The sequence below is a fragment of the Falco peregrinus genome, unplaced genomic scaffold (genome assembly GCF_023634155.1).
Source record: "Falco peregrinus isolate bFalPer1 unplaced genomic scaffold, bFalPer1.pri scaffold_51, whole genome shotgun sequence".
Lineage (NCBI taxonomy): Eukaryota > Metazoa > Chordata > Aves > Falconiformes > Falconidae > Falco > Falco peregrinus.
Genome location: NW_026599615.1, coordinates 551,732 through 563,699, shown reverse-complemented (window position 1 = coordinate 563,699; position 11,968 = coordinate 551,732). Strand labels below are relative to the sequence as shown.

The 11,968-nt window shown below is 47.6% G+C and overlaps 1 protein-coding gene across 7 annotated transcripts; it reads right to left on the bottom strand.

Moving 5' to 3' along the window:
- Nucleotides 1-3,241: 3,241 nt before the first annotated feature.
- LOC129783551 (casein kinase I-like) lies at nucleotides 3,242-11,256 on the bottom strand. Of its 7 annotated transcripts, none has more exons than XR_008745340.1 (6): nucleotides 9,445-10,745; nucleotides 8,958-9,077; nucleotides 4,991-5,054; nucleotides 4,257-4,332; nucleotides 3,942-4,090; nucleotides 3,242-3,436 (listed from the first exon to the last, which is right to left on the bottom strand). XR_008745340.1 is itself a non-coding variant. In XM_055793504.1 (5 exons), the coding sequence occupies exons 1-5, from the start codon at nucleotides 9,474-9,476 to the stop codon at nucleotides 3,428-3,430; spliced, it is 330 nt and encodes a 109-aa protein (XP_055649479.1). In that variant the 5' UTR covers nucleotides 9,477-10,755; the 3' UTR covers nucleotides 3,242-3,427. The 7 variants fall into 7 exon arrangements, 2 of the variants coding, with proteins under 2 accessions (XP_055649479.1, XP_055649477.1); XR_008745339.1 differs by having other exon boundaries at nucleotides 8,958-9,104; nucleotides 9,445-10,744; XR_008745341.1 differs by having other exon boundaries at nucleotides 3,942-4,070; nucleotides 8,958-9,104; nucleotides 9,445-10,743.
- Between the last annotated feature and the right edge of the window lie 712 nt (nucleotides 11,257-11,968).

Here is an 11,968-nt window from a genome sequence, read left to right as displayed (position 1 = left end):
CGTTTTGTGCTTATAACATCTCTCAACAGTCCTTTAGTGGAAACGTCACATGGGTTCTTCCCGGAGAAGGAGGGTGGTGGATTTGTTCCAGGAAGGGCCTCGTACCGTGTGTATCACTTGAACTTTTTAATAACGTCACTGATTTTTGTATCCAAGTCTTAGTTATGCCAAGGATTCTGTATCATCCCTCGGAGGACATATATGCACACTGGGAAAAACAACCATCACCTGTCCGGGTCAAGAGGCAGCCGATAACGGCCATAGCGGTTGCAACCCTCATGGCACTTGGAATCACCGGAATGGCGACGGCCGTCACCTCCCTAGTTCAACAACGGAATGGCTGGACCTTGTTGCGCGCAGCAGTTGATGAGGATTTAGAAAGACTTGAACGATCTATCTCGGCCCTAGAGAAATCCCTGTCCTCGTTATCAGAGGTGGTCCTACAGAATAGGTGGGGCCTAGACCTTCTTTTCTTACAACAAGGAGGCCTCTGTGCAGCCCTGCAGGAAGAGTGCGGGTTTTATGCGGACCACACGGGCACAGTTAGAGATTCACTAGCAAAATTGCGTGAAGGGTTTGCTACAGCGTAAACGAGAATGTGAGGCACGGCAAGCACGGTATGAATCCTGGTTTAACCAATCACCCTGGCTAACCACTTTATTATCTAGTCTTGCTGGTCCTCTTCTTATCCTGATGTTGCTTTTAACTTTTGGACCTTGCATTTTTAATAGACTAGTGGCATTTATTAAATCTCGCTTAGACACAGTAGAGGCACAGTATGTTTTGTTGGCTCACATTGTGGATAACTGGCTAGCTGAAAAGGGTCACATAGACATAGTCCAGCTGGCTGGACAAAAATGCACATCGCTCTCAGCTTATCTGAAGTAAAGCAAAATACACTGTCTTTGGCTGTCCTTGTTACACAGTAACAGGAAGATTTTGGTGGGAAAAGAATGTTGCAGGTGGGAACAGAAAACTACAGAAGAGAAACTAGAGGAGGGCTTGGTGTTTAGGCAACTAACCAATAATGAGTTTAACTTTTGTAATGTGTATGAGCTAATTATAAGAAGGCATAAAAGGTGACTGTAAGGTTCAATAAACGAAGTCTGCTGATCACTCATATTGAGTGAATGTGTCTTCCGTCCGTCGCGACAGGCATCCACATAAAATAACAAAACTGGTTTATCAAGTTATAAATAAAAAACGTAGTCCTTAACATAAGACATCAGTAGATCTGCATAGCAAACTTTGCTTTCTACCAGGAGTACAGTCTAAGCACTTCCTGAAACAGGAACAGCAGCAGCGTATTTACTTAGGACTTACCAAGGAAACTGACACACTTGGAACTGGTATGGACAAACAGCTGCTGTTCTTTACTGTTCTCCTGGTAAGAAGCGGTATGAATGATTTTCTATAGTCTTACACTTAGCCAATCAAAGTTCTCCTTAATAACCTTGCCCCATGACCCAGATACTTGAGGTTTTCCTGACTAGGAACAAGGTATAAAGATAACGGGAAAACCATGACTTTAATTGGTAACCCAGTTAACATCTAAGGATGCGTTTTGATTATGGAAGAATTACTTTAACATTACAAAGGTAGTAAGAGCACAAGCTATGAAAACTTGCAACAATTTGAGCCATCTTGCCCGCTACGGAGTAAGCAAGAACTGGGAAAATGAAAAGCAAATTTTCTCTAACAAGCTCAAGTCTTTCTGGCTGAAATTATATATTAGTAATTTACGTTAAGAAAGAAATTCTAACAGAGAGCGCAAGAAAAGTTGATTAGTCTTTCCTGCCTGTTAACCCCAGAGAAAAAACACCGTTAATGAATGTAAAGGAACACCTATGAAGGCACAGTTGAAACAGATGGAAGCCAGTAAGTTTTCACACAGCCATGACAGAAACCATAGTTCCCATTGTCATACCTAGCTGCTGAAGCCAAGAGCGTGGACAGAATAGGGACAGCACTCTTGGTGAAAGATCATCAATATTCCCTGACGGCAGCGAACGTTAACAAGTTTTAAAAGCGATTTAAGTATCATTTTGCAGGGCTCAAAACCACCTCATTATTACTGTGGCGTGAATACCAAGCTGAGAAACAGAAAAGCTTTGAAGCACGATGCTAGGATATAGGAGGGTTTCTTACACCTCTCACAGATGCTGACCATCAACAGGCCAAACTACGTGAACCTGGAATGACAATTCTCAAGTGAAACAACTGCAATAGGTGCATCTGACTGCAATCCAATTAATTCAAGAAACAGTACCCACCCATATGAAGAAATGGGTAGTTTCTCAAAATGCTGTTTGCTGTCAAGAGTCATCCAGCCAACACCGACGCATGCACACACAACACAGTGCAAATCAGATGTACTAAGCTACCCTTTGAATTGAGGGCACCTCAGGGATTGTTTACTAATAGTTAAGACAAAGGATAATTAGAAACGGTCTATGAACAGAAAGATCCCAGTCTTGAAGGCACAGTATCTCTATCACAGACACGCCCAACCATGGGCAGGGTTGGGGGAATTCAGAAAAAAAGAAAAAGGGGAAAAAAAAAAAAAAAAAAAGAGAGAGACACACACACACACAAGTAAAAAGACTGGTAGGATTCAGCGTAAAGCAAAAAGAAATCGCACTAAACCATGAACACGTAAGCCTAGTGCCGCAGAAAAGTAACTTACAAGAATATCCTTTTACACAAAACCTCAACGGGTGTAGACATTTTCTTTTCACCGATAACGTTCCTATTTCTGCCTCTTTGTTGCTGCTTTCAGTCCCTGCCAGGGGAGGGAGCCCAGGTTAAAATACATCAGTACATAGCCCAAGGACTCCAAGTCATCTCCGTGAGATTGCTCTACAACAGTATAAAAAAGGAGTACTGGAAAAACAAAAGACTGTGCAACAAGACCGTCATAAAAAACCTTTGAAAAACAAGGGATAGCTGAGTTACTATGCCCACGATAAACAGTACAAGAAAAAGCCTATCACCCTTGCAATTATTAAACAAAAAGGTGCTAATTCCTGAGAATTACAGTCGGACCAATTCCCACCCAATCAAGAGATAAGAGGCCAAGCACACTGCGCTGTTAAGTGCCATAAGTAAGGATCATACTCTATGCCTCATTAAAGCAACATCTACTTGTGCTAAAATTAAGTGCATCGACACTTTCAAAGTTTTTATTTATTGCTTTCTCCAGCTCGCTGATTCCAAGATGCGTGTTGATGGATGCATAACAGGCGGTTCCTGTTAAGTTTTTATTTTCACGATATGGGATATGTTGGTGAGTTTGAGAGTCTCGCTACTTCTTTGCTAACCCAGAGTCTATTATGTAGACAAGATTGCCTTTCTTCCCAAGGCCCATTAAGAAGTTGTCTGGCTTCACATCTCAGTGGATGAAGTTCTCAGAGTGAACGTATTCAATTCAACTAATCTAGATAAAGAGGAAAAAAAAAACCAAACCAACCATAAATCACTCGAGAGAGACTAGGCATACACTTTTTTCCGTATAAAAACACTAGCAAGATTGTCTTAACGATAAAAGAGGTAATGAAACTTTTTATTGTAAAACGTAAGGGCATTAAAGAGAACATAATTCGACAGACAACACATAAACCTCTCCAGCTCTTTCCCCGTGTCTATTTTACATTTGTTTCCAAAAACTTTCTCGGGCGAATTTCTTTTGTCTTTGAGCAGTGCAACAGACGGTTTGCAAACAGCGCAAGTCTGCTTTTTAAAAATCAATTAAAACTTTGTAATCACTTTAGATGGGGCACTTTGTATTTAAGCGAAACAAAACCAATGTTGAGTCTTTTCTTTCATGATAACAGGCCTATTCACCTCTAAATTACAGAAACAACGTATTTGGTTCTGATCTCTCAAGGAATCTGAATATTCCAACACACTGCACTGTCAAGATCAGCAAAGCAGGTTCCTACCATTTGGTCAGCGAGTAACAGGACTGTCTCGAGACTAAATTTCCTTGAACAAAAACTGAAGAGATCTTCAAGACTCGGTCCAAACGGCTCCATCCCCATTCCATTGTAGTCCCCTTCAGCTCCACACCACTTAATTGTGGGAACGCACACTAGAGGAAAAGAAACAGTTTATCCAGTATAACAATTTGATTTATATACAAGTCTTCAAGGCTCCTAAGATGAATTCTAAGAGGGTCACGACTGTGACTGTTTGTACTCACAGTGAAGCTCAATATTTGATGCAACCGTCAGCCAAGAAAAAGGTGAAAAACTCACCATCGCTGAACATTTCATCATCTGTAAGCTGCCCACCCTTAGCATAAAGGACTCCAAATTTAAAATTCACAGGTCCCTGAGAAATAAAACCAAATAGTACAGGATAAACAGACAATCAAACAAAAGACCCAAAACAATGTTTCCTCTAAGGACTTTTTTATACATCTTTTGTATACGCCCTCACACGGGAATATACACTTCATACCAGCTCTATTGCATGCTCAAGTAGCAGATACCTAATAATTTACTTTTGATCATAGATTATGAATTTTATGATAGCACTAAGTTGCTCATCTATTAATAGGATATATTATGCCGGTGCTTTAAATGATTTTCGATCTCATATTTGCACAGAAATACCACATTTTTTTACTGCAATAAGCAGTCAATACCGAAGTTGGTATAAGTCACTAAGTAAGTGCTAGGAGTGAAAAGTTTACATTTACCTCTTGCTCTTCAAGAGCAAATAAATCCTGTAAACAAATCAGTATCTTTAGCACACTGGTACTGAAGACAGCACAAAACCCCCTGGAACATACTGGTATATTTGTTTAATTTCAAAGTAGCCAGTTCAACCGATAAAGACAGCTTATTTTGTAACTGTAACCCTACTCCTCATTATTATCCTGCTACCGAAAGAAACAAACCACTAGCATTCATACCTAACGACTTATTTTTCCAGAAAAGAATAAAAAGCCACAACCAAACAAAAAAAGAAAGAAGTCGCCTCCTACCTTCTGTATCTCAGGATGAAAAATTTCCCTCGGGCTCTTCCCAAATTTGTCAAGACTCACAGCACTGAAATGCAAACGAAATACTGCTTTATAGGAGAGCAAGTATACATTTCAACATTAAACTGCTAACTGGCTGTAGTTAGAACCGATTTCAAAAAGAATTGTTCAAAGAGCCTTGCTGACGTGGAATTTGTTGTGGAAGAGCCATTTATTTCCCACAATACTAACCTCTAAGACTTCCTAAACTTCTTTTGGATTTTAAAAACAGAAATAAACCTGATCTCTGTGCAGGGTCCTAGTTAAGTGTACTGCATTTACTTGTAAAGCACAGAATTTTATTCCATCATCCTTCACTTTGGCTTTATACATAATCCTTGTGAGCATTTTAGGAAGACTCAATAACCTATTCTATTTCATAAGCTTCTCTTCTATCTCTTTTAAAATAATTCTGGCATGTCAAAAGAAAAACGAGTCGTTCAGCATCAAGTTCACACCCCAAAGATCCACAAGCAAGATCAACTGCCTCAGTCAACAGAAATACCTAGTTTATAGCATTTCTTCCTAACTCATGTTTCTACATGACTATTATTTTTGCCCATTTTTTCCCTAGCATGAATTTCTGGAGCTGCGCAGCATGCCACGGAGTGCCAAACGCGGTCTGTCTGAGGCACACTGAGCTGACACGGAGGTCACATCTGATGCACCTTTCCATCATTGCTTATGCTAGGTCACCATGCGGACAGGAGTTCCCATAGTTCCCTTTGAAATTAAAATGCTAGACTTAATTTACAAAAAAGCAGGTTTATCGTGTAACTGAAGTTCTTTGAGATAGTCGGTACCTAGACTCACGCTGGCTGTGAACAGGGTGAAATGGCAAAGGGCTATCAACCAGGCCCAAGGGAAGGCTCAAAGGCTGTAAAAGCTGAAGAATAGTCAGGGAAGGGATTTTAGCCCGAGCCCAAGCAGGCAAAAGGAGATGACCTTAGTCCTGCTGCCTGCAGGTGTGTGGGAAAATCACCCTGAGGGGCGGGAATTCGACCAAATTGCGTCCTAACAGAAGCGTAGTATTACAGAAAGCTTTTTTAGGGTAAAATGCAGCTATGGCCTCCAGGATGGTTGGCATGCACAGAATCCGTATCACCACAGTGCCCTAAGCAACACCTCCTGGCAGCTCAGCGCACGCGGATAGTGGTGACGGAGGATGGTGCGGAGTGGAGACACCACGGCCAGGCTGTCGTGCTCCCTGCAGGAAAGGGAACCAGGTGGCACCACACAGCCGATAAGCTGCACACCAGCTGGCACACGAAGATCCAGGAGATGTCTGTGGCTGAGCCAACCGTTATGGTGAAATTACTTTCCTCAGCTGAAATAATCCCATTGTAATACTAACGCACACCTCCACCTCAAAGCTGCCTGCCTCCAAGGTACTACTACACCTCGCTGGGCACACAACACCAGTTAGTAACAACAATATGCATGACCAAAGTCACTCAAGCTCCGCCTAGATGTGATGGAAATGGACCGGTCCTGAACTGAAACGAGTCCAAAGGGGGGGCGGGGGGATTGTCTAAACTCCTCGGTTACCCAACTCCGATTCAGTGTTCACAAAGCTAGGTCAAGCTGACTCACTCTCTACAGTTGTTATGCAGGGACTTCTCACCAAGGTAGTCAGCCTTGGGGAGGATGAGAAACAAAGAACAGGCAGTGAAAACAATGCCATTACCTAAGTTATGCAGAAAGAAACCTTCAAGTGAGGAAAGTTCTGGCTACGAGAGGAAACGGGATGATAAAGTGTTGCAATCCACTGACATCAACAGAAAATTAGTTGAAAATAAGACAAAGATAATTGCCTTATTCTTAGCGGGAGATCACAACCTCCAACTCAAACAGCCCCCCCAAAGGAAGGCAAAACCCCGCCTGAGGAGCATGCGTAGTTAGCAGAGAACTTCAGCAGTGCTATCTGGGGATACGTACTAATTTGTATTAGAAGCCAGAAACTTGTAACTAATCCTGTGTATGAAAATGAATATGCAATGTACTATGAAGTATAAGAAGTGGACAGATGAAGGGAGAAATTAGGGAAGACTCCATCGGAACTTCTGGGATCCGTCAATGGGCTGAACCTGTCTTCTCCCCCGTAGGGACACCTATCGGGTAAGAGCTCTGTTTTGTGCATGCTAAATAACTAACTCATGCTAGCTGTTATTAGCGATTAGAATTCAGTTGGATGTAGTTGTATGTAATTCAAAGCTTGGTTTTGCAGACAGGCCCTATCACTGGCAATCACAAACCCTAAATTGTCACCATTTCTTATTAATAAGGAGTGTTATTCCGTGAACTGTTGGTGCGAGTCCTTTGTGGGCGCTGGCAGTTGCCGGCAGCGGGTAACACATTCAAACAAAGTGGGAAGACCCGCTGAGGGGTCCCCCTAATGCTGCTAGTGTGCCACCCTGAACAAGTCAGTCGATTTGCCCTTCGATCCAGTGGGACTTTTCAGTGAAGGGTCTGACAGACTGGTCGGGAATAAGGGTCTCAGCTTTCCTGGGGCACTAACAGACAGATCAAACACCTTGGGTTGAGAGGATTGCATACTGCTGCTCTCCCCCCCCCCCCCCCCCCCCCCTTCACGTGACAACGTGGCACACACCTTGGGAGAAGCAGGGAACGAGGTCTGAAAGAAGCCTGCACTTTCCTCGGTAGAGTAGTGGAGCATCAAAGGATGGAACACACGAGGGCACTTCAGCAAAGGAGTTCCGAGTCTAGTTCCTCCACCCTGGGATGCCTGACCAAAAATGTATATGCGTGTGAGAGTGGAGGGAGAGGCTGCGTTAGGACGGATGCCTAGGAAGAGGTATTTCAGCACTGGTGGGCAGACACAGAAGACCAGGTGCTCACGCAGGTACAACATGCAGTACTGACAACTGGGAACACTACTCAAGCCAGTACTGTAGGAGCTAGAAGACAACACTTAGCTCATCTTGATGAAAGAGATCTGAAGTGTTTCCCACTCACCATCTTGACACTCCAACCAAGCCACAGCTCAGGAAATCAGAATTAAGACGCAAGGCTCAATGGACCTGCTAGCCCCTCTGGCAAATTCGGTGGTCTGGGACCTCTCAGACATCTTGTACAGGTGTTGGAAAATCCAGATCTGATGGTACTGACTTCACATCCCAACGCACGCACTGTTCCCAGAACTCTCCTCTCACATCAGGACTGGCAGTGTTATCCCACGTACCAGCTGCAAGCAAGCAAGCAAGAGGCATTTGCTCATACTCTACAGTGACCAAAGGTTCTGAAGACACGCAGACTGCAAAGTCGGGACAGCATTACTGTTTGACTGCAACACTACCAGAATCGTTCCCAGTTTGTACTGAAGTACAACAGTAAGTCATAACATGTAAAAAAATGCAGAGGAGAGGTTTATGTAGCCAAGGACCACTTACTCCAACTTGTAACTGATCCATCAACTGAAATCTATGAATCAGGTATCCATTAACACACACAAAGCAAACGTAGTAAGACGCAACTTTAGGCTTAAGGGTCAAGTCAGCGGAGCCTTCCCTGGAGAGAGGGCTCGTCCCACTGTCAGCCTCCTAGGATTTAAAGATGCAACCAAAGTCAAGTTCTGCCAGACCAGCTGCTTGATTTCCAGTAGGAAAAGCCCGTTCACTCAGCAGCTTTGCTCCTGAAATGCATCGATGAGTCCTTGTCCCAATTTCAGAGGGACCGGGCAAAGACTCGCCTCGCAAAAGTACCGAGTATAATATATATGCACACACACACAGAGGAGCTTGTCTGATCTGCCAGTGAAATACATTTGTGTCCTATAAACTCTTCAAGAGTTTGTGGTGTTTAAAACGCTGTGAATTCAGCCGTCCCTTGTTCCCATGAATATCGTAGCAGGCATACGGTGATGGAAAGGCTGTGAGAGCATCCATCCAAGAATGGCAGAATAGCATCTTACCGTGTCTGTCGGCTTCTGGAGTCACACGATTGGCAGCTTTATCCAAGCATTGTTTAAACGGCTTGTGCTCTACGTCCTGCTGCTGTTTTCCTGTTACATCCATGGCATCGACGCTCAAATCTGAAAGCAGCGAGCAAGGAAAGCGGTCTATGAACACACAAGTGTCATGGCCTGTGACAAGCCGAGGAAATGAAAAGACAGAATCTTTCAGCCAGCAGGGTAAGAACGTGCCAAACTGGGAGAGCGCGTACGGCTAGGGCCAAGTGACCGACGGAGTACAACGCAAGGTGCCGCACGCTAAATGGCCCTCCCAGGTACGGGGTTTGGTTTGGTGTCCCAGAAGGACCGTTTCCAGCTTCCAAGAAAGCGTTACCCTGAAAGGTAGACGCGCTTAAGGCAAATAGCCAAAAGCAAACCCCTCAAAGCCCAGAACCATGTTCAGGAACACAGGAGTTAAGCCTAAAATTGGTTGAAAGCTGCCTCCTACCTCTTCCCCCGCCACCTCTCCCCCTTCAACATCAGCACATTTCCTTGTGATCCCTTTTCACAAAAAGATTGAGGCCTGTGGTATCAGCTCGGTACCGAAGCACCACGATGCGCTTGCTGGCTACATGCTCTCTTAGAAGGCTGACAGCTTCTCCGCACACAACAGCCGAGGATTCCAGCCTCCCTGGCCTTCCCACGCCCTGTGAAATGTGAGGAAGGCAAAGACCGATAACATCTCGGGGGTCAGGAGGAAGTCAAGATGCACTACATCTAGAGCCCAACGCATTACCCAAAGGAATTACCACAACTGAACAAGAGGCAGGAAAGGTCGCTAGACAGGCGGATAACATGCACGGCAGTAACACCCAGTCATACCTGAAGGACTTCCAGTCACTTCATCCCGCAATTTCTTTTTTAATTTAGTTAAAAGGTAATCAGATTCTTAACGCTCATTCTGCTTTTGTAACTTCTGGAGAAAGGCTAACATGTGGCAGTGGCATTACAGTCAGAATTCAAGTACCACAACCACGGCAAAGCTGTGCCTTGCCAAGTGACTTCCAAAGCAGGCTCTCGAGCCTGTCAACAAGACAGTCAAGTCTGGAGTCCCAAGGGAACTCTGCGCCAGCTCTGGCAGTGCGACTGAGCTCTCTGACCAAGTACACTGCCGTACAGAAATGTAAGGGGGCTGAAACCTCAGGCTCATTTACAAACTAGAAAAATGACGCTACCTGACTGGACGCGCTGGTTCAAGCGCCCAGCAGGCCCGGCTGCGTAACCACGAGGCACCAGCAATTCCTCGCGCTTGCCCTTTGTAATACTTTGTACAGAAAGACAGCAGCCGCGGGGGCGGGGGGGAATTTCCGCCGCCGGCTTTCTTTTTCGTCGTGCCCGCTCGCAGGGGCTGAAGAGGCTCCTGAGCCGCCCCCCTGCGCCAGCGTTACCGCAGGCCCCAGGGCAGCCCCTGCGGCCCCAGCCCGCTGCCACGGCCCCGGCCGGCGGCTGGGGGAAAGACAAAGCCCCGCGCAGAGCTGCGGCGGCTGCCCGGGCACCCGGAGGCGGCGGGGGGGGCGGCAGGGCGCCGCGGGCCGACCCCCCTCCCGGGCCCCGCCGCCGCTCCTCGCCTCCTCGCTGAGGCAGCGGCGCAGCTCCGAGTGAAAAAAAGGCAGCACCGCGAGCAGCCCGCTGAGCACCGCCACTGCCGGGGAGACGAGAACCGCCGGCAGCCCCGCCGCGCCCGGGCCGTCCTCCCGCCCCAGCCCGCCCGCCGCCGGCACCAGGCGCTCCCTGCCGCGGCCGAGCGCCGGCCCGCCACGTCCCCCCCCGGCCGGCCGCTGCCCGACAGGGAGGCCCGGGCCCGCCCGCTCACCCAGCGCGCCGCCGCACGGCCCGGCCCGAAAGCCTTCCAGGCTCCCGGGGAAGCCCCGCACCACAACCCCAGCTCCAGCGCGCCGCGCGGGCCGGAAATGAACCCACCTTCCGGGGCGGGGCCGGGCCCGTCGCCGGCTCCGCCCCCGCCCGCCGCCCCCGCCCCCGCCCGCCGGTCCCGGCCCCGCCCCACCAGGCAACGCGGCCCGGAGCCGGCCGAGGAGGGGCTGGGGCTGCCGTTCTGCGTCGGGCCGGGAAGGGGCTCGGTGCCGCCGCGGCTCCTCTGAGCCGGCCCCCGGGTCTCTGGGGGGTTGGTGTAGCGCTTCTGCCATCTGGCGAGAAAAAATTGCGTAATGCAGCCGCCGGGTTCGTGGAGCGCTGCTGCCATCTAGCAAAATAAAATTGGTACTGCAGCCGCCCTGTTGCTGGAGCGCTGCTGCCATCTAGCGAAAAATATTTGGGTACTGCAGCCGGCCCTTTTGGTGGAGCGCTGCTGCCATCTAGCGAAATATAACTGGGTACTGCAGCCGCCCGGTTGGTGGAGCGCTGCTGCCATCTAGCGAAATATAATTGGGTACTGCAGCCGCCCGGTTGGTGGAGCGCTGCTGCTATCTCGAGAAAAAAAAAACTGGTACTGCAGCCGCCCGGTTTGTGGAGCGCTGCTGCCATCTAGCGAAAACATGTGGGTACTGCAGCAGCGGGATTGGTGGATCACTGCTGCCATCTAGCGAAAAATATTTGGGTACTGCAGCCGCACGGTTGGTGGAGCGCTGCTGCCATCTGGCGACCAAAAATTGCTACCAGACCACGGGGCTCGAATGCGTGCCCTCCGCGCGGGAAAGATTCTACCGACGGCGTGACGCTAACCCGGGTCGTTGCAGTCGAGCCACTTCTACGCATACGCTGACCTTAGTTTGCCCGAAACGCTACTGGGCATCCGTAAAAGCGGATTTTGTAATACGCATACGTAGCCACAAACCCCGCCCCTAGGCGTCAATCCGATTCTGTGCATGTGCTGCCCTCGGTTTTCCAAGTAACGCGACTGCGCATGCATAAAAGCCTATTTCATAATACGCATACACATCCACAAACCCCTCCCCTAGGCGTCAAGCCGATTCTGCGCATGCGCTGCCCTTCGTTTTGCCAAAAAGGCTTCTGCG